This window comes from Ranitomeya imitator, chromosome 4 (assembly GCF_032444005.1).
Source record: "Ranitomeya imitator isolate aRanImi1 chromosome 4, aRanImi1.pri, whole genome shotgun sequence".
Lineage (NCBI taxonomy): Eukaryota > Metazoa > Chordata > Amphibia > Anura > Dendrobatidae > Ranitomeya > Ranitomeya imitator.
Genome location: NC_091285.1, coordinates 324370538 through 324393556, shown reverse-complemented (window position 1 = coordinate 324393556; position 23019 = coordinate 324370538). Strand labels below are relative to the sequence as shown.

General features: G+C 46.2%; 1 protein-coding gene across 3 annotated transcripts in view; it reads left to right on the top strand.

Annotated features, from left to right (window-relative positions):
- The window catches only part of POT1 (protection of telomeres 1), a 93409-nt gene that overhangs the window by 24248 nt on the left and 46142 nt on the right, over positions 1 to 23019 (top strand). For all 3 annotated transcript variants that reach the window (XR_011320740.1, XM_069764912.1, XM_069764910.1), the window contains exons 3-4: positions 2650 to 2780; positions 10008 to 10298. Coding sequence is in view for 2 of the 3 variants with exons in the window: in XM_069764912.1 (XP_069621013.1) it covers positions 2650 to 2780; positions 10008 to 10298 (422 nt within the window). In the remaining variant the exon portion in view is untranslated. The remainder of the gene's footprint in view (positions 1 to 2649; positions 2781 to 10007; positions 10299 to 23019) is intronic.

The following is a 23019-nucleotide window of genomic DNA, read 5'->3' as shown; positions in this document are numbered from 1 at the left end:
GCAGGTAAGGGGAGCGCAGCGCTATAATTACCTGCTCCTCGCTCCGGCTCCGTCTGCAGCGTCCTCTAGCAATGACGCTCAGGTTAGAGGGCGCTGTGACGTAGTCAGTGCGCGCCCTCTGCTGAGCGTCAGTGCTGGAGACGGAGCCGCAGAGGAGCAGGTAATTATTGAAAGCGCCGGCGTCCTGAGAAGAGAGGCGAGTATGTGATTTTTTTTTTTTTTTATGGCAGCACCAGCAGCATTCTAAGGAGCACCTATGGGGCCATAAAGGTGCAGAGCATATATGGGGCACAGCATTCTAAGGAGCACCTATGGGGCCATAAAGGTGCAGAGCATATATGGGGCACAGCATTATAAGGAGCACCTATGTGGCCATAAAGGTGCAGAGCATATATGGGGCACAGCATTATAAGGAGCACCTATGGGGCCATAAAGGTGCAGAGCATATATGGGGCACAGCATTATAAGGAGCACCTATGGGGCCATAAAGGTGCAGAGCATATATGGGTCACAGCATTATAAGGAGCATCTATGGGGCCATAATCAAAGGTGCAGAGCATATATGGCACAGCATTATAAGGAGCATCTATGGGGCCATAATCAAAGGTGCAGAGCATTCTATATAGCACAGTTGTATATGGAGCATCTATGGGGCAATAATGAACGGTATGGAGCATCTATTTTTATTTTTGAAATTCACCGGTAAATGCTGCATTTTCTACCCTAGGCTTATACTCGAGTCAATAAGTTTTCCCAGTTTTTTGTGGCAAAATTAGGGGGGTCGGCTTATACTCGGGTCGGCTTATACTCGAGTATATACGGTATTTTCGTGTTCTTAACGTAAACATGGTGCATAATATCGTACAAAAACCAAACAAAGAATCTTTCATGAATTTTGGAGCCATTTTTCCAGTTCCAGCTAGTGCAGGTGGGAGGGGGCGAGGGACTTTCCTCGAGCCTGGAATTTATGACCCCAGGGCAATAAAACCCCCTTCTAGCATACAGTCTGTAGCCCAGAGAGAAACAGGGAGAGTCAGCTAGTGAAGGGGGGGTTTAGCCCACCTCATGAGCTGAAGAGCAACTAAACTTATATGATATTTCATACCATATTGTCACAACCTTCCCATGTTGTTTGTATTTGGTCCAGATTTTAGACACAGCTGACTGTGAACAATCAACATCTTTTGCAACATTGAGTGATGATTTACCCTCTTTTAAGAGTTTGATAATCCTCTCCTTTGTTTCAATTGACATCTCTTGTGTTGGAGCCATGATTCATGTCAGTCCACTTGGTGCAACAGCTCCCCAAGGTGTGACCACTCCTTTTTAGATGCAGACTATCGAGCAGATCTAATTTGATGCAGGTGTTAGAAAATTTACAGGGTGATTCCATTATTTTTTCCTCACAATTGAGTGATTCCATAATTTTCCCCCTATGCTTGGTTACAAAAAGTAACCATTACTGACTACCACATTTTTTTGTTCTTGATTTCTTTTAGTGTTTCTTAAAGCCAGAAAGTTGCCATTTGAAATGACTTTAGTTTTGTGCCATGTCTGTGATCTGCTTTTTTTCTACATAATTAAACAACTGACTGAACAATCCTGCAAGGTCGGTGATTGCATAATTTTTGCCAGGGGTTGTACAAGGAAAGCTGTCAGTCACTGATAGGACTGCACACAGGACCAATAATCCTAGAAAGAGCTGATGATTAAATGATTAAAATATTGGTTCTACTGAAGCTTCATTCATAAAACTATATCAATCTGCTCATCTCCCCCGTCTCTATAACATGGTGCCTTCAGATTGGATGGTATTTTCATGGTGACAGGTTCTCTGTAAATATTTCCATTATTATTTGCATGGCAGATATCATTAGTTGATATCCCGTTTCTGTTGCTCTTGGTGGGCAGAGTAACTACACCATTTTATCCTTTAAAACTCTGTCATGCTCCCATCTGTGTCTTGTAAAGTGTACCATCTGAAATCCGGCTGTATGCTGGTCAGTAAAGCCAACACAGCCGTGTGGCGTACCATAAATTAATGAGAATTGGACCTACCCACAATATTTATTGGACATGATATTGTTTTCTTGCTATACAGTATATCCCATCATGTAGTTACCATTTGGTTCAGTGCCCAGTGGAACAGCTCCAGTAGAAGTGCGCTTTATTAATAGGTCTTAGGCTAGAGTCACACGACCATGTTTTTTCTCATACGAGAAAATCTGTCAGATTATGCTAATCCAAGTGTTAAGTGTGATCTGATATTTTTTGGGTGAGGATACAATGGGGAAAAAAATCTGCATTTTGTCAGTCCATTTAAATGTCCTCCCAGTGTGGTCAGATTTTTTCCCCCATTCCCTTGCATGGCCGAGTGCTATTTAACAATCAAATGCAAATGTACATGCTGTGATTTTTATTTTATTTTTTCTCCCCCTCAGACAGTATCTGTCAGAAAAAAATATATAATATTTGCATGTCCTTATTGAATAATATTGGTTTGAATGTGATCGGATGGAAAATACAGTTGTCTGCACGAGTATTTACAGAAATGGAATCTTTGGAATATATCTGTCCAGACTCTGAATGTTCTGATTAGAGCATAGCTGCATAGCAAGGGGACTTGGCATTCTTTTTTTTTTATTACAGACTATTGTTCTATTATTACAATTGAGGACCAATCCAATGTGAAGCTGAAGTGCACATTTTTCAGTGGAAATCAAGATTCGCTTCCAAAAATTTATAAGATTGGTGATATTGTTCGATTTCATAGAATAAAGGTACGCTATTGAGTCCATGTAAAAGTCTTTTATATCTGTATACTATAAATACAGTGCAACAAGTAAATTTGGGAGGAATCCTTTGGTTAACCCCTTCAAGACCCAGCCTATTTTGACCTTAAAGACCTTGCCGTTTTTTGCAATTCTGACCAGTGTCCCTTTATGAGGTAATAACTCAGGAACGCTTCAACGGATCCTAGCGGTTCTGAGATTGTTTTTTCGTGACATATTGGGCTTCATGTTAGTGGTAAATTTAGGTCAATAAATTCTGCATTTATTTGTGATAAACACGGAAATTTGGCGAAAATTTTGAAAATTTCGCAATTTTCACATTTTGAATTTTTATTCTGTTAAACCAGAGAGATATGTGACACAAAATAGTTAATAAATAACATTTCCCACATGTTTACTTTACATCAGCACAATTTTGGAAACAAAATTTTTTTTTGTTAGGAAGTTATAAGGGTTAAAATTCGACCAGCGATTTGTCATTTTTACAACGAAATTTACAAAACCATTTTTTTTAGGGACCACCTCACATTTGAAGTCAGTTTGAGGGGTCTATATGGCTGAAAATACCCAAAAGTGACACCATTCTAAAAACTGCACCCCTCAAGGTACTCAAAACCACATTCAAGAAGTTTATTAACCCTTCAGGTGCTTCACAGCAGCAGAAGCAACATGGAAGGAAAAAATGAACATTTAACTTTTTAGTCACAAAAATTATCTTTTAGCAACAATTTTTTTATTTTCCCAATGGTAAAAGGAGAAACTGAACCACGAACGTTGTTGTCCAATTTGTCCTGAGTACGCTGATACCTCATATGTGGGGGTAAACCACTGTTTTGGCGCACGGCAGGGCTTGGAAGGGAAGGAGCGCCATTTGACTTTTTGAATCAAAAATTGGCTCCACTCTTTAGCGGACACCATGTCACGTTTGGAGAGCCCCCGTGTGCCTAAAAATTGGAGCTCCCCCACAAGTGACCCCATTTTGGAAACTAGACGCCCCAAGGAACTTATCTAGATGCATAGTGAGCACTTTGAACCCCCAGGTGCTTCACAAATTGATCCGTAAAAATGAAAAAGTACTTTTTTTTCACAAAAAAATTCTTTTAGCCTCAATTTTTTAATTTTCACATGGGCAATAGGATAAAATGGATCCTAAAATGTGTTGGGCAATTTCTCCTGAGTACACCAATACCTCACATGTGGAGGTAAACCACTGTTTGGGCACATGGTAAGGCTCGGAAGGGAAGGAGCGCCATTTGACTTTTTGAATGAAAAATTATTTCCATCGTTAGCGGACACCATGTCGCGTTTGGATAGCTCCTGTGTGCCTAAACATTGGCGCTCCCCCACAAGTGACCCCATTTTGGAAACTAGACCCCCCAAGGAACTAATTTAGATGCCTAGTGAGCACTTTAAACCCTCAGGTGCTTCACAAATTGATCTGTAAAAATGAAAAAGTAATTTTTTTTCACAAAAAAATTCTTTTCGCCTCAATTTTCTCATTTTCACATGGGCAGTAGGATAAAATGGATCATAAAATTTGTTGGGCAATTTCTCCCGAGTACGCCGATACCTCATATGTGGGGGTAAACCACTGTTTGGGCACTCGGCAGGGCTCGGAAGAGAAGGCGTGCCATTTGACTTTTTGAATGGAAAATTAGCTCCAATTGTTAGCGGACACCATGTCGCGTTTGGAGAGCCCCTGTGTGCCTAAACATTGGAGCTCCCCCACAAGTGACCCCATTTTGGAAACTAGACCCCCCAAGGAACTTATCTAGATGCATATTGAGCACTTTAAACCCCCAGGTGCTTCACAGAAGTTTATAACGCAGAGCCATGAAAATAAAAAATAATTTTTCTTTCCTCAAAAATGATTTTTTAGCCTGGAATTTCCTATTTTGCCAAGGATAATAGGAGAAATTGGACCCCAAATATTGTTGTCCAGTTTGTCCTGAGTACGCTGATACCCCATATGTGGGGGTAAACCACTGTTTGGGCGCACGGCAGGGCTCGGAAGGGATGGCACGCCATTTGGCTTTTTAAATGGAAAATTAGCTCCAATCATTAGCGGACACCATGTCACGTTTGGAGAGCCCCTGTGTGCCTAAACATTGGAGATCCCCCAGAAATGACACCATTTTAGAAACTAGACCCCCAAAGGAACTAATCTAGATGTGTGGTGAGGACTTTGAACCCCCAAGTGCTTCACAGAAGTTTATAACGCAGAGCCATGAAAATAAAAAAAAAAATTATTTTCTCAAAAATGATCTTTTAGCCTGCAATTTTTTATTTTCCCAAGGGTAACAGGAGAAATTTGACCCCAAAAGTTGTTGTCCAGTTTCTCCTGAGTACGCTGATACCCCATATGTGGGGGTAAATCACTGTTTGGGCACATGCCGGGGCTCGGAAGTGAAGTAGTGACGTTTTGAAATGCAGACTTTGATGGAATGCTCTGTGGGCGTCACGTTGCGTTTGCAGAGCCCCTGATGTGGCTTAACAGTAGAAACCCCCCACAAGTGACCCCATTTTGGAAACTAGACCCCCAAAGGAACTTATCTAGATGTGTAGTGAGCACTTTGAACCCCCAAGTGCTTCATAGAAGTTTATAATGCAGAGCCGTGAAAATAATAAATACGTTTTCTTTCCTCAAAAATAATTATTTAGCCCAGAATTTTTTAATTTTCCCAAGGGTAACAGGAGAAATTTGACCCCAATATTTGTTGTCCAGTTTCTCCTGAGTACGGTGATACCCCATATGTGGGGGTAAACTACTGTTTGGGCACATGCCGGGGCTTGGAATTGAAGTAGTGACGTTTTGAAATGCAGACTTTGATGGAATGCTCTGCGGGCGTCACGTTGCGTTTGCAGAGCCCCTGATGTGCCTAAACAGTAGAAACCCCCCACAAGTGACCCCATTTTGGAAACTAGACCCTGAAAGGAACTTATCTAGATGTGTGGTGAGCACTTTGAACCCCCAAGTGCTTCATAGAAGTTTATAATGCAGAGCCGTGAAAATAATAAATACGTTTTCTTTCCTCAAAAATAATTATTTAGCCCAGAATTTTTTATTTTCCCAAGGGTTACAGGAGAAATTGGACCCCAAAAGTTGTTGTCCAGTTTCTCCTGAGTACGCTGATACCCCATATGTGGGGGTAAACCACTGTTTGGGCACACGTCGGGGCTCAGAAGGGAAGTAGTGACTTTTGAAATGCAGACTTTGATGGAATGGTCTGCGGGTGTCACGTTGCGTTTGCAGAGCCCCTGGTGTGCCTAAACAGTAGAAACCCCCCACAAGTGACCCCATTTTAGAAACTAGACCCCCCAAGGAACTTATCTAGATATGTGGTGAGCACTTTGAACCCCCAAGTGCTTCACAGACGTTTACAACGCAGAGCCGTGAAAATAAAAAATCATTTTTCTTTCCTCAAAAATTATGTTTTAGCAAGCATTTTTTTAGATTCACAAGGGTAACAGGAGAAATTGGACCCCAGTAATTGTTGCGCAGTTTGTCCTGAGTATGCTGGTACCCCATATGTGGGGGTAAACCACTGTTTGGGCACACGTCAGGGCTCGGAAGTGAGGGAGCACCATTTGACTTTTTGAATACGAGATTGGCTGGAATCAATGGTGGCGCCATGTTGCGTTTGGAGACCCCTGATGTGCCTAAACAGTGGTAACCCCTCAATTCTACCTCCAACACTAACCCCAACACACCCCTAACCCTAATCCCAACTGTAGCCATAATCCTAATCACAACCCTAACCCCAACACACCCCTAACCACAACACTAACCCCAACACACCCCTAACCCTAACCACAACCCTAATTCCAACCCTAACCCTAAGGCTATGTGCCCACGTTGCGGATTCGTGTGAGATATTTCCGCACCATTTTTGAAAAATCTGCGGGTAAAAGGCACTGTGTTTTACCTGCGGATTTTCCGCGGATTTCCAGTGTTTTTTGTGCGGATTTCACCTGCGGATTCCTATTGAGGAACAGGTGTAAAACGCTGCGGAATCCGCACAAAGAATTGACATGCTGCGGAAAATACAACGCAGCGTTTCCGCGTGGTATTTTCTGCACCATGGGCACAGCGGATTTGGTTTTTCATATGTTTACATGGTACTGTAAACCTGATGGAATACTGCTGCGGATCCGCAGCCAAATCCGCACCGTGTGCACATAGCCTAATTCTAAAGGTATGTGCACACGCTGCGGAAAACGCTGCGGATCCGCAGCAGTTTCCCATGAGTGTACAGTTCAATGTAAACCTATGGGAAACAAAAATCGCTGTACACATGCTGCGGAAAAACTGCACGGAAACGCAGCGGTTTACATTCCGCAGCATGTCACTTCTTTGTGCGGATTCCGCAGCGGTTTTACAACTGCTCCAATAGAAAATCGCAATTGTAAAACCGCAGTGAAATGCGCAGAAAAAAACGCGGTAAATCCGCCATAAATCCGCAGCGGTTTAGCACTGCGGATTTATCAAATCCGCAGCGGAAAAATCCGCAGAGGACCAGAATACGTGTGCACATTCCTAACCCTAGCCCTAACCCTAGCCCTAACCCTACCCCTAGCCCTACCCCTAACCCTACCCCTAACCCTACCCCTACCCCTAACCCTACCCCTAACCCTACCCCTAACCCTAACCCTACCCCTAACCCTAACCCTACCCCTAACCCTAACCCTATTCTAACAGTGGAAAAAAAAAAAATTCTTTATTTTTTTATTGTCCCTACCTATGGGGGTGACAAAGGGGGGGGGGGTCATTTATTATTTTTTTTATTTTGATCACTGAGATAGATTATATCTCAGTGATCAAAATGCACTTTGGAACGAATCTGCCGGCCGGCAGATTCGGCGGGCGCACTGCGCATGCGCCCGCCATTTTGGAAGATGGCGGCGCCCGGGAGAAGACGGACGGGACCACGGCTGGATCGGTAAGTATGATAGGGTGGGGGGGGACCACGGGGGGGGGGGATCGGAGCACGGGGGGGGGGAATCGGAGCGCGGGAGGGGTGGAACGGAGCGCGGGGGGCGTGGAACGGAGCACGGGGGGGCTGGAACGGAGCACGGGGGGGTGGAACGGAGCACGGGGGGGGGTGGATCGGAGTGCAGGGGGGGTGATTGGAGCACGGGGGGGTGATTGGAGCACGGGGGGAGCGGGCACGAGCACGGGGGGGAGCGGAGCACTGGACGGAGGGGAGCCGGAGCAGTGTACCGGCCAGATCGGGGGGGTGGGGGGGCGATCGGAGGGGTGGGGTGGGGGCACACTAGTATTTCCAGCCATGGCCGATGATATTTCAGCATCGGCCATGGCTGGATTGTAATATTTCACCCGTTATAATGGGTGAAATATTACAAATCGCTCTGATTGGCAGTTTCACTTTCAACAGCCAATCAGAGCGATCGTAGCCACGAGGGGGTGAAGCCACCCCCCCTGGGCTAAACTACCACTCCCCCTGTCCCTGCAGATCGGGTGAAATGGGAGTTAACCCTTTCACCCGGTCTGCAGGGACGCGATCTTTCCATGACGCCGCATAGGCGTCATGGGTCGGAATGGCACCGACTTTCATGACGCCTACGTGGCGTCATGGGTCGGGAAGGGGTTAAAGGAAACCTGTCACCCCGTTTTTTGAGATTGAGCTATAAATACTGTTAAATAGGGCCTGCGCTGTGTGTTCCTATAGTGTATGTAGTGTACCCCGATTCCCTATGTATGCTGAGAAATAACTTACCAAAGTCGCCGTTTTCGCCTGTCAATCAGGCTGGTCAGGTCGGGAGGGCGTGGTGACATCGGTGGTTCTTCCTCAGCTTTACGTTGGTGGCGTAGTGGCGTAGTGGTGAAGACACAGCGCGCGATCTGCGCTGTCATCCCTTTCGTCGGTGGGGGCGGCCATCTTCCTGGGGCCGCGCGTGCGCAGATCGAGTACTCTGCTGCACGGGGCTTCAGGAAAATGGCCGCGGGATGCCGCGCGTGCGCATTAGAGATCGCGGCGGCCATTTTCCCAAAGCCGAGTTTGCATCTCGGCTTTGGGAAAATGGCCGCCGCGATCTCTAATGCGCACGCGCGGCATCCCGCGGCCATTTTCCTGAAGCCCCGTGCAGCAGAGCACTCGATCTGCGCACGCGCGGCCCCAGGAAGATGGCCGCCCCCACCGACGAAAGGGATGACAGCGCAGATCGCGCGCTGTGTCTTCACCACTACGCCACCAACGTAAAGCTGAGGAAGAACCAGCGATGTCACCACGCCCTCCCGACCTGACCAGCCTGATTGACAGGCGAAAACGGCGACTTTGGTAAGTTATTTCTCAGCATACATGGGGAATCGGGGTACACTACATACACTATAGGAACACACAGCGCAGGCCCTATTTAACAGTATTTATAGCTCAATCTCAAAAAACGGGGTGACCGGTTCCCTTTAATGTTTTGGCATGTTCTCAGGAGTAGTTCTTGCGCACAGTGCACACTTATGTCCAAGAATAATTCCCGCAGGGTAAATGTGCCCGACTTTGCAGAATATAAATCAGGTATATAGTAGGCAGTTGTGTCTTATTCCCTGCACTATCCAAAAGTTTCTGATGACTTGTTATTCGTTAGCTAAACATCAGTAAAATGGCAAATTGGATTTAGTGTAAGTCAGCGTAGCACCATAATACCCATAATACATTTCTGGTTGAATAGGTCTTGGAATAAAAATAAGTTCCACAATTGGATGTGTCAAAAAATAAAATGTTCCTGTGCCGAGATAATCCTATAAATGTGACCCTGCCATACACTGTGTAATGGCTGTGTCTGACCGTGCAGGGACATGGTCTGATCATACCACAGCTCTTACTATTGATTAAAATGTTGATTTAAAATTCACTTTGTTCTTGAGAAAACCCATTTTAAGGGGATATCCAACAGTGGAGCTTCGCATAGTCTCGTCTAGGCAATTTCTTCTTCTGTCATGGCCAGAATTGTTATGGTAAGAAAGTAGGGCAAAAAAAAATCTTCCCTTTATTGTAAATTTGCAATATTAATATTTATTGGTGGTGGTCCTGGACCCACAGTATTGTTGTTACCTAACATTGATATAGATGGTATGATCTGTCTCCTTGGCCAAATAACTACAATTTTGTGACTAGTTTCATTTTGGCCGCTCACGTTTACACATTCATCATGTATATTAGGATGTGTTTGTGATCTTATTTTTTTTTTTCCTCTTAGATCCAGAAGTTTAACAATGAATTTCAAGGTATTAGTAGTAGTGGTTTCTCAGCGTTAGTATTTGAAGGTACGGTTGACGCTCCACTCGTTCCAAGGACTTCTAGTGAGCGTTATAGCTTTACTACAGAAGACCAGAAAACCGTAGAAATATTACGCCATTGGCAGATGGGGCTGCAGCAGTTTTCTACCTCAAGACGGAAATTATCAGATGTTCAGCCTGGCCAATATTTCGATTTGATCTGTCAGGTTGTTGCAAAAGCTGAGGTTGATAAAGCCTCGTATCTCCTTAAGGTAATGAATGTTTCTGTACTTTTTTTTCTCCATATTTTATTGTCTCTACAATCTGCAGCTTGGTTATCTTTCCCTAACATGTGTATAGCATTATACATATAATAGTATTTTGTTGTGTTTACAACCTAAAGATTAAAAAATAAACTGTGTCTAAGTCTTCCTGGGGACATAATGTTTGTCTCCTTAACCCCTTCCCCTCAAAGTCTGTTTTCACCTTCCTGACCAGACTAAATTTTCCAGTTCAGCATCACTTCATGTGGTAATAACTCTGGAACGCTTCAATGTCTCCCAGTGATTCTGAGAATGTTTTCTTGTGACATTGTAGTTTGTGGTAGTGGTAAACTTAGGTCGATTATTTTTGTGTTTTATTTATGAGGATATCGGAAATGTGGCGAAAATTTAGATAATTTCGCAATTTTCAAACTTCTGATGTTTTTATTCCATGAAACCAGATACCGTATATACTCGAGTATAAGCCAACCCGAGTATAAGCCGAGGCACCTAATTTTGCAACGAAAAACTGGATAAGCTTATTGACACGAGAAGCTGAGTATGCATTGTCCCCTCAACTCTGTCCTGCTATGTGTGGCTCCCCCGGTCTCCTAGTTGTATGCATGGCTGGGCGTCCTCCCCCTTCTATGCATGGCTCAGTGTCCTCCCCGTCCTCCTCCTATGCATGGCTCAGTGTCCTCCCTGTCCTCCTCCTATGCATTGCTCGGCGTCCTCCCCATCTTCCCCCTCCAATGCATGGCTCAGCTTCCTCCCCCTCCTCCCCCTTCTATGCATGGCTTAGCATCCTCCCCCTTCTATGCATGGCTCAGCCTCCTCCCCTTCCTCCTATGCATGGCTCAGCGTCCTCCCTGTCCTCCTCCAATGCATTGCTCAGCGTCCTCCCCATCTTCCCCCTCCAATGCATGGCTCAGCTTCCTCCCCCTCCTCCCCCTTCTATGCATGGCTCAGCGTCCTCCCCCTTCTATGCATGGCTCAGCCTCCTCCCCTTCCTCCTATGCATGGCTCAGCGTCCTCCCTGTCCTCCTCCAATGCATTGCCCAGCGTCCTCCCCGTCCTCCTCCTTTGCATTGCTCAGCATTTTCCCCGTCCTCCTCCTATGCATTGATCAGCGTCCTCCCCATCTTCCCCCTCCAATGCATGGCTCAGCTTCCTCCCCCTTCTATGCATGGCTCAGCCTCCTCCCCGTCCTCCTATGCATGGCTCAGCGTCCTCTCCGTCCTTTTCCTATGCATGGCTCACCGTCCTCCCCCTATGCATTGCTCAGCGTCCTCCCCGTCCTCCTATGCATTGCTCAGCGTCCTCCCCCTATGCATTGCTCAGTGTCCTCCCCATCTTCCCCCTCCAATGCATGGCTCAGCTTCCCCTCCTCCCCTTTTATGCATGGCTCAGCGTCCTCCCCCTTCTATGCATGGCTCAGCGTCCTCCCCGTCCTCCTCCTATGCATTGCTCAGCGTCCTCCCCGTCCTACTCCTATGCATGGCTCAGCGTCCTCCCCCTATGCATTGCTCAGCGTCCTCCCCATCTTCCCCCTCCAATGCATGGCTCAGCTTCCTCCCCCTCCTCCCCTTCTATGCATGGCTCAGCGTCCTCCCCTCCCTACTCCTATGCATGGCTCAGCGTCCTCCCCATCTTCCCCCTTCTATGCATGGCTCCGCGTCCTCCTCATCCTCCTCCTATGCATGGCTCAGCGTCCTCCCATGCATGGCTCAGCGTCCTACCTGTCCTGCCCCTATGCATGGCTCAGCGTCCTCTCCGTCCTCTTCCTATGCATTGCTCAGCGTCCTCCCCCTATGCATTGCTCAGCGTCCTCCACGTCCTCCTCCTATGCATGGCTCAGCGTCCTCCCCGTCCTGCCCCTATGCATGGCTCAGCGTCCTCCTAGTCCTCCCCGTCCTCTTCCTATGCATTGCTCAGCGTCCTCCCCCTATGCATTGCTCAGCGTCCTCCTCATATGCATGGCTCAGCGTCCTCCTTGTCCTCCTCCTATGCATGGCTCAGCGTCCTCCCCGTCCTGCCCCTATGCATGGCTCAGCGTCCTCCCCGTCCTGCCCCTATGCATGGCTCAGCGTCCTCCCATGCATGGCTCAGCGTCCTACCTGTCCTGCCCCTATGCATGGCTCAGCGTCCTCTCCGTCCTCTTCCTATGCATTGCTCAGCGTCCTCCCCCTATGCATTGCTCAGCGTCCTCCACGTCCTCCTCCTATGCATGGCTCAGCGTCCTCCCCGTCCTGCCCCTATGCATGGCTCAGCGTCCTCCTAGTCCTCCCCGTCCTCTTCCTATGCATTGCTCAGCGTCCTCCCCCTATGCATTGCTCAGCGTCCTCCTCATATGCATGGCTCAGCGTCCTCCTTGTCCTCCTCCTATGCATGGCTCAGCGTCCTCCCCGTCCTGCCCCTATGCATGGCTCAGCGTCCTCCCCGTCCTGCCCCTATGCATGGCTCAGCGTCCTCCCATGCATGGCTCAGCGTCCTACCTGTCCTGCCCCTATGCATGGCTCAGCGTCCTCTCCGTCCTCTTCCTATGCATTGCTCAGCGTCCTCCCCCTATGCATTGCTCAGCGTCCTCCACGTCCTCCTCCTATGCATGGCTCAGCGTCCTCCCCGTCCTGCCCCTATGCATGGCTCAGCGTCCTCCTAGTCCTCCCCGTCCTCTTCCTATGCATTGCTCAGCGTCCTCCCCCTATGCATTGCTCAGCGTCCTCCTCATATGCATGGCTCAGCGTCCTCCTTGTCCTCCTCCTATGCATGGCTCAGCGTCCTCCCCGTCCTGCCCCTATGCATGGCTCAGCGTCCTCCCCGTCCTGCCCCTATGCATGGCTCAGCGTCCTCCCCGTCCTCTTCCTATGCATTGCTCAGCGTTCTCCCCGTCCTCCTCCTATGCATGGCTCAGCGTCCTCCCCCTATGCATTGCTCAGCGTCCTCCCCATCTTCCCCCTCCAATGCATGGCTCAGCTTCCTCCCCCTCCTCCCCTTCTATGCATGGCTCAGCGTCCTCCCCGCCCTCCTATGCATGGCTCAGCGTCCTCCCCCTTCTATGCATGGCTCAGCGTCCTCCCCGTCCTCCTCCTATGCATTGCTCAGCGTCCTCCCCCTATAAATTGCTCAGCGTCCTCCCCATCTTCCCCCTTCTATGCATGGCTCCGCGTCCTCCTCATCCTCCTCCTATGCATGGCTCAGCGTCCTCCCCGTCCTCCTCCTATGCATGGCTCAGCGTCCTCCCTGTCCTGCCCCTATGCATGGCTCAGCGTCCTCCCCGTCCTCTTCCTATGCATTGCTCAGCGTCCTCCCCCTATGCATTGCTCAGCGTCCTCCACGTCCTCCTCCTATGCATGGCTCAGCGTCCTCCCCGTCCTGCCCCTATGCATGGCTCAGCGTCCTCCACGTCCTCCCCGTCCTCCTCCTATGCATGGCTCAGCGTCCTCCCTGTCCTGCCCCTATGCATGGCTCAGCGTCCTCCCCGTCCTCTTCCTATGCATTGCTCAGCGTCCTCCCCCTATGCATTGCTCAGCGTCCTCCACGTCCTCCTCCTATGCATGGCTCAGCGTCCTCCCCGTCCTGCCCCTATGCATGGCTCAGCGTCCTCCACGTCCTCCCCGTCCTCTTCCTATGCATTGCTCAGCGTCCTCCCCCTATGCATTGCTCAGCGTCCTCCTCATCCTCCTCCTATGCATGGCTCAGCGTCCTCCCTGTCCTCCTCCTATGCATGGCTCAGCGTCCTCCCCGTCCTGCCCCTATGCATGGCTCAGCGTCCTCCCCGTCCTGCCCCTATGCATGGCTCAGCGTCCTCACCGTCCTGCCCCTATGCATGGCTCAGCGTCCTCCCCGTCCTCTTCCTATGCATTGCTCAGCGTCCTCCCCCTATGCATTGCTCAGCGTCCTCCCCGTCCTCCTCCTATGCATGGCTCAGCGTCCTCCCCCTATGCATTGCTCAGCGTCCTCCCCATCTTCCCCCTCCAATGCATGGCTCATCTTCCTCCCCCTCCTCCCCCTTCTATGCATGGCTTAGCATCCTCCCCTTTCTCCCCCGTCATACTCACCCTCCTCGCGTGGTCTTGCACGTCCCTGCATCTCCGATGTCTGGCGCCAGCAGCTCTCCTTTCCTATGCTCAGCGGTCACGTGGTACTGCTCATTAAGGTAAGGAATATGCACTCCACGCCTATGGAGACACACAGCAAGACTCCGGAAAGAAGGAGTGCTATTTGTCTCTTAGAGCACAGATTTCTAGAATAGTTTGGGCTCCATATAGAGAGCCCCTAAGTCCTAGAATAACAGAATCCCCCCCTCAAGTGACCCCAACTCCTCTGGAAATCTACAGGTGTAGTGACGATTTTGACTACGAGTGTTTTTCAGAAACAAATAGCAATGGATGTTGCTGAGTGAAAATTGCAAATCTGCCGTGGTAGTGCCCAATACAATGTAGTTCCCATACAGTATGCCCAGCTCATGCTTCTGGAGAAGCGAACTCCCTAAATAAAGTGGGCTCGCATGGCTACAGTACTGACAAACATGGACGCTAAATGTGGTTTTAGGCACATTGAGGCTCAGAAAAGCTATATTACCAATTTTACCACAGGCGAAATGGTATAAAAAGAAACCACAAAAAGCAATTCCTGAATTGCTGTTTTTTCATTTTATCTCCCAAAAATCAGAATAGAAAGTGATCATGTGCCCGAAAATGGTACCAATGAAAATGTCAGCTCGTCCCTCAAAAAACAATCCCTCACATGACTGTCAAATATAAAAATATTGTAGCTCTCAAAATATGGTGCAAAAACTTGTTTTCGCAATAAAAAGCGTCTTTTAGTGTGTGACAAAAGCCAAACATAAAAACCCGATATAAATCTGGTATCGCTGTAATCGCACCGACCAGAAGAATAAAGTCGCCTAATCACTTATACCGCACAGGAACGGCGTAAAAATAAAAAACAATTCTTCACATGCTGTTGATTTTTTTTTTTTTTCATTCTGCCTCCCAAAGCTCGCAGTAATGGCTCGGCACACACATTTATTCTGCGCTGAGTGCTTGCATTGGGGTTTCCATGTAAATCTCTGAAATATGTGATTCAGACAGAACCCCTGGCAGAAGATTCCCTATAATGAGGCAGATGGAGACACTGTGGACATTGTCTGACCTGTGATCTGGCGGTGTCCGTCTGTTTAGGATTGCATAAAAGTGCTGTCGGCCACAGTTTTGTGCACTTCTGAAAAAAAGGACACCGTGGAACAGAGGCCAGATGAAGTCCAGACTAACTCTGCTACCTCATTATAGTGAATGGATCCACCGGGGGTTTCATCTGAATCAAGTTACTCAGAGTTTTAGATGGAAACCATAAGTAAGTGGCCAGCGTAGAGCGCCGGATAACTGTGATCCCAAACTTTATGTAAAATGTTCCCAATAAAAGCTTCAACTCAATCCACAAAAAAAGCAAGTCCTCTCTCAGGTCTGTCATCTGTTAACAGAAATATAGGGGGCTTCCATGTTACTGGTTGCACAAAGGCTCTGGAAAAGCGAAATGGCTCCTCACCCGCCAAAAGAAATTCAGCAAATTCTCCGCTCCCAAATCCAAATGCCCCCTCCCTTCTGAGCTCCAGTGTTCCTAAACCACATTTTGCGCCCACATGTTTGGCATTTCTGTAGTGATGAGAGCCTGCCTAATCAGGTGCGTGTCTCCAGAAGCACGGGCTGGGCATAATGTACTGGTCACTACAACGGAAGTTTGCAATTTTCAGTCCGCAACATCCACAGTTGCCTCTTTCTGGAAATCAAAATAGTCACTACACCTGTAGATAAATTCCCAAAGGGTTATAATTTCCAAAATGTGGTCACTTGAGGGGGATTCTGCTTTTCTAGCACTTAGGGGCTCCTTATATGGAATCCGAAAACTAGTCTAGGAAAATCTGCGCTCCAAGAGGCAAAAAGCGCTGTGTCCCTCCCAAGTCTCTCCATATGGCAAAGTAGTACTGTACAGCCACGTATGGGATATTTCTACATTCAGCAGAAATTGTGGGACAAATTTTGGTGCCATTCTTACCCATTTCTCAGTGTGAAAATGTAATACTTGGGGCTAACATATCTCACACCCAGGTTTAGATAATGCTGGCAATTGAGGTGTGTGGTAGATGCTAACTCAGCTGCTCATAGAGGTAGGCACAGAAACACTGTCTCGTTAACATTTCCACTGGTTTGCTAAGGTATAACATAAACACCGCATTTCTGGCCTAACAGGAAAACAGAAACAGATGACAGAGTCCGTGTTGCTAGGGGGATCTGCCCGATCAGGAAACAAACATTAAAAAAAGGATCAACTTCGTCTCAAACACAGCTCTGGAGCTCCCATCTCCAGTCACACCCAACACTGAATGAGCCAGAAGGCTGTGTATTTATTCTCTGGACTCCACCCTGGGACATGTTGGGAACAGCCTCCCACCCACGCTTCAAGCTGTTTACTAAACCTAGCCCTAAACATGGCCAATTAACCCAATCTAACCACTTAATGTGCTGGAACATTTTGCCATCCTCATATCACTGAAGCTAAGTGATACATATCTCCCTTCCAGTACTTTGCCAATGACTTTGACAGAGTTGTAAAAAAGGTATCTTGCGCTATGAAAACATTCATCAGCGCAGGATTGTTATAAGATTAAATGTGAATATTCTCCTATTAAAGCAAGGCTTTTAAATTAGCCAAAGCATTAATACTAGGAAGAACTACTACCCCAAACCCAAACAAGTTATATTGAAACTTTTCTAGTGAAACTATTAATCTACTCAACTCGTTCTGCTCTATAACAGACTGCTATTTGGACCAGATATCAACCTTGCAGCCTCCCATTAGAATTCTTCTTTGCTTTTGGGAGGACAATGGTAAAATAAATACCATATATACTCGTGTATAAGCCAAGATTTTCAGCACATTTTTTTGTGCTAAAAACGCCCCCCCTCGGCTTATTCACGAGTCATTGCCAGAAAGCCGGCCGGGAAGGGGGAGCAGCGGCAGGAGCCGGTGACTGTGACATCATACTCACACTCCTCACGCGGTCCTGCAGCTCCGTTGCGCCGGCAGCTCTCCTCTGCTCAGCGGTCACGTGGTACCGCTCATTAAGGTAATGAATGCGTACAAGTCTCCACTCCCATAGGCGTGGAGCGCATATTCATTACCTTAATGAGCGGTACATGTGACCGCTGAGCAGAGCTGCCAGGGCAACGGAAATGCAGGACCGCGCGAGGAGGGAGACGGGGGAGGAGGCGGAGCCATGCATACACAAGGGGGAGAACACTTAGCCATGCATACAACTAGGAGACCATGGGAGCCACACATAGCAATACAGGGATGAGGGGACAATGCATACCCAGCTTATACTCGAGTCAATAAGCTTACCCAGTTTTCCGTGGCAAAAGTAGGTGCCTCGGCTTATACTCGAGTATATAAGGTAACCGCCAATATTCCTAGCATACCCTGACAGGTGACAATGCATTAGCTGTCAGTTATACACTATAGCCATCACCCTGCTGCATCAGATACAAATGGTGTTTGCACCAATCATGGCTGTTTAACCCTTAGATGCTCCTTTCTATAGTTAGAACAGCAGCTAGATGGTTAACATAGCATGGGGGCTTACTTTTTATCCCCATTGGCAGCATGATAGCACAGTTTTGTGGTCCTGGTGGTTGCCAACGCCAGTCAATGGCCTTATATACTGCCAGCTATAGTAGCATGTTCAGATGTTAACAACCTTTTTTGGTGGTAAAAACATAATTTTTCATTCCTGTGAATTCCACGTTGCATTAACTCCTGAAAAGCAGGGGTTAACTACCTGACATCAGTTTTGAGTAGGATTACAGGTGCTATTTTTAAAATATCGCCTTTGAGGTTTTAACATATAGGTCATCTAAAGACATTCAAAATACAATAGTAACAAATTTAAAAAATGAAAAATAGCTGCTAAATGTTACAACCTTTTAACAGCATTAACAAAATAAAGGACATTTGACAAAGTGATGCTGTAACGTAAACATGAGAGAAATGTTATTCAGCTATTTTGTGTGGTATGACTATCTGGAGTAAAAGAATAAACATTCCAAGTTTGAAAATTGCTAGTCTATTTAAATTTGTGTCAAATTTTTGATATTTTCATAAATAAACTAAAAACATTATCAGCCTAAATTTACTAATAATATAAAGTATAATATGTCACGTAAAAACAGGGGTTAACATGTTGGTGAGCAGTAAAAATAATCCTGACATTGGTACGTTCATAATTTTGTAATGGGCACCGTTCGACCATGTTACTTCCTCTTATAATATGTACGATAAATGTATTAAATGAGTATGTACAGTAAATTGTCAAAACATGTTTAGCTTTTAGACACGAGCGTGTTCCTTTACATTCTGTTTTGATGTTCAAGCTGTGTGAGTTGGAAGAGGTGTTTTTTTTTTCTAAAATTGTGTGCTTACAAAGTTGAAAGGTTTTAATACCAACTTTGATTTCCCACTCCTTTCGAGTCTCACACAATTCTGCAGGGCGCACGCTGTTGCACTGTCTTTGGGATTTTCTCCTGTAAGATGTGATCTCAGTGGGTGATCTTTGAAGCCATATGTGCTGCAGTGCTGATGAAAATCATAAAACAAAATGGCCCGCAAGCATGGCTTTTTGCTTTGTTTTATGCTATTATACTTTTTTTTTCTTTTAAGTTACATTCTATGCAAATATTTACAAGATAAACTCATTAAGATTAGGAAACCTAAATACAAAATTTTTTCGAAAGTAGTAGGAGACTTGTCACAGGTTCCGTACAATATTTGTCACTCAAGAAAACCAGAAGCATATTACACAAGCATTTTCTCCAGGGTTTCATAATGCACACCTAAAAAACGTTGGAGTGGTCCTTAAAAGAAGTGTTTTGGGTCTCTGATATTGGTGACCTTATTATGAGATAATATGGGGTCTGACACCCGGCACCCTGGCTGGTCAGCTGATGCCCCTGGCCATCGGAAGTTATGTACCGAGGTTTAACATTACAGCTCCTTACTCGGCGTAGTGGCTGTTCTTATATACTGCAGCTTAGCCCTCATTACGGCAAGCTGATCAGTAAGTGCCATGTGACTGGAGTAATACGTATGTGTGCTGACTAGAGATGAGGGAATCCAAACTTTAAAGCGCTGCCGGCTTTTGAACGCAGGTGATTCCGCGTGTGTTTATTGAAACATGCGGTATCACCGCGTCCTATACTTTGGACGGTGATATTTATCTTGCAGAGACGAAGCGTCTCTGCAAGATAAATTGACATGCTGCGGTCTGGAAAGACGCGCCCGTATATCTGTTTACGCAGGGTTGCCGGGGCGTTCGTGCATGCATAGTGGAGATGGGATTTCATTAAATCCCCTCCACTATGCTGTAACATCTGTATGCTGCAGGTGTACACAGCGTCCAACCTGCAGCGTTTACTGATCATGAAAACATACCCTTATTGTTCAGGTTCGGCCCCCGAACGCTGGGTGTTTTACATGCTGTTATGTGCATGACAGCGCCAAAAACACTGCTTCTGATCAGCGGTAAAATCAAATGACAGCGTGAGCCCACAGCTGTGATCAGAGGTATAAGTTCTCAGCCTGGATGGTCGCATCTTGGCACCGTCCAGGTTGAAAACTGTTTATCCCCAGACATGGATTACAGCGTGGGACAGAGTGACACACAGGTGAGGGATATGATTGTTTTTCTTTTTATTATAGAAGACGATGACTTCAATGGAATGGGTAATGACGTGAGTATGGTTTAATTTAGAATCATTAAAGGAGTCTGTGTCATTCTTTCAATTACCCCTTAACGTCCAATGAGGGGCCTAGTCCGTCATGGCTGGATGTCCGTTCCTGCACCAGGACAGGCTATGCCCGTCATGGATTTAAACTATCATTGTGCGTAAACACGCAGTGATAGTTCAGTGCCGATAGCTGTCTGTGACAGCTGAGTGGCACGGGAAGAGGTGCAGGGACCCCCTGCTGTCGGTTCCCGCACACAGATCGCTGTGATCGGTTAGTCAATCTGACTGACCGATCACAGCCTGATCACGCAGGAGATGCTGAAATGTCAGCACTTCCTGCCCGATCAGTGCAGCAGCTCAGCCAGGGTGGATTTGATTTAAATCTAACTGATTTAAATCACGATTTAAATCACTAGTCAGTAATGCTTGATTTAAATCAGTGATTTAACCCCTTCATGACCCAGCCTATTTTGACCTTAAAGACCTTGCCGTTTTTTGCAATTCTGACCAGTGTCCCTTTATGAGGTAATAACTCAGGAACGCTTCAACGGATCCTAGCGGTTCTGAGATTGTTTTTTCGTGACATATTGGGCTTCATGTTAGTGGTAAATTTAGGTCAATAAATTCTGCGTTTATTTGTGATAAAAACAAAAATTTGGCGAAAATGTTGAAAATTTCGCAATTTTCACATTTTGAATTTTTATTCTGTTAAACCAGAGAGTTATGTGACACAAAATAGTTAATAAATAACATTTCCCACATGTATACTTTACATCAGAACAATTTTGGAAACAAAAATTTTTTTTGCTAGGAAGTTATAAGGGTTAAAATTTGACCAGCGATTTCTCATTTTTACAACGAAATTTACAAAACCATTTTTTTTAGGGACCACCTCACATTTGAAGTCAGTTTGAGGGGTCTATATGGCTGAAAATACCCAAAAGTGACACCATTCTAAAAACTGCACCCCTCAAGGTACTCAAAACCACATTCAAGAAGTTTATTAACCCTTCAGGTACTTCACAGCAGCAGAAGCAACATGGAAGGAAAAAATGAACATTTAACTTTTTAGTCACAAAAATTATCTTTTAGCAACAATTTTTTTATTTTCCCAATGGTAAAAGGAGAAACTGAACAACGAAATTTGTTGTCCAATTTGTCCTGAGTACACTGATACCTCATATGTGGGGGTAAACCACTGTTTGGGCGCACGGCAGGGCTTGGAAGGGAAGGAGCGCCATTTGACTTTTTGAATGAAAAATTGGCTCTACTCTTTAGCGGACACCATGTCACGTTTGGAGAGCCCCCGTGTGCCTAAAAATTGGAGCTTCCCCACAAGTGACCGCATTTTGGAAACTAGACGCCCCAAGGAACGTATCTAGATGCATAGTGAGCACTTTGAACCCCCAGGTGCTTCACAAATTGATCTGTAAAAATGAAAAAGTACTTTTTTTTCACAAAAAAATTCTTTTAGCCTCAATTTTTTCATTTTCACATGGGCAATAGGATAAAATGGATCATAAAATTTGTTGGGTAATTTCTCCCGAGTACGCCGATACCTCATATGTGGGGGTAAACCACTGTTTGGGCACACGGCAGGGCTCGGAAGGGAAGGCGCGCCATTTGACTTTTTGAATGGAAAATTAGCTCCAATTGTTAGTGGACACCATGTCGCGTTTGGAGAGCCCCTGTGTGCCTAAACATTGGAGCTCCCCCACAAGTGACCCCATTTTGGAAACTAGACCCCCAAAGGAACTAATCTATATGTGTGGTGAGGACTTTGAACCCCCAAGTGCTTCACAGAAGTTTATAACGCAGAGCCATGAAAATAAAAAATAATTTTTCTTTCCTCAAAAATGATTTTTTAGCCTGGAATTTCCTATTTTGCCAAGGGTAATAGGAGAAATTGGACCCCAAATGTTGCAGTCCAGTTTGTCCTAAGTATGCTGATACCCCTTATGTGGGGGTAAACCACTGTTTGGGCGCACGGCAGGGCTCGGAAGGGAAGGCACGCCATTTGGCTTTTTAAATGGAAAATTAGCTCCAATCATTAGCGGACACCATGTCACGTTTGGAGAGCCCCTGTATGCCTAAACATTGGAGGTCCCCCACAAATGACCCCATTTTGGAAACTAGACCCCCAAAGGAACTTATCTAGATGTGTGGTGAGGACTTTGAACCCCCAAGTGCTTCACAGAAGTTTATAACGCAGAGCCATGAAAATAAAATTAAAAAATTATTTTCTCAAAAATGATCTTTTAGCCTGCAATTTTTTATTTTCCCAAGGGTAACAGGAGAAATTTCACCCCAAAAGTTGTTGTCCAGTTTCTCCTGAGTACGCTGATACCCCATATGTGGGGGTAAACTACTGTTTGGGCACATGCCGGGGCTCGGAAGTGAAGTAGTGACGTTTTGAAATGCAGACTTTGATGGAATGCTCTGCGGGCGTCACGTTGCGTTTGCAGAGCCCCTGATGTGGCTAAACAGTAGAAACCTCCCACAAGTGATCCCATTTTGGAAACTAGACCCCGAATGGAACTTATCTAGATGTGTGGTGAGCACTTTCAACCCCCAAGTGCTTTACAGAAGTTTATAACACAGAGCCGTGAAAATAATAAATACGTTTTCTTTCCTCAAAAATAATTTTTTAGCCCAGAATTTTTTATTTTCCCAAGGGTTACAGAAGAAATTGGACCACAAAAGTTGTTGTCCAGTTTCTCCTGAGTACGCTGATACCCCATGTGTTGGGGTAAACCACTGTTTGGGCACACGTCGGGGCTCAGAAGGGAAGTAGTGACTTTTGAAATGCAGACTTTGATGGAATGGTCTGCGGACGTCACGTTGCGTTTGCAGAGCCCCTGGTGTGCCTAAACAGTAGAAACCCCCCACAAGTGACCCCATTTTAGAAACTAGACCCCCCAAGGAACTTATCTAGATGTGTGGTGAGC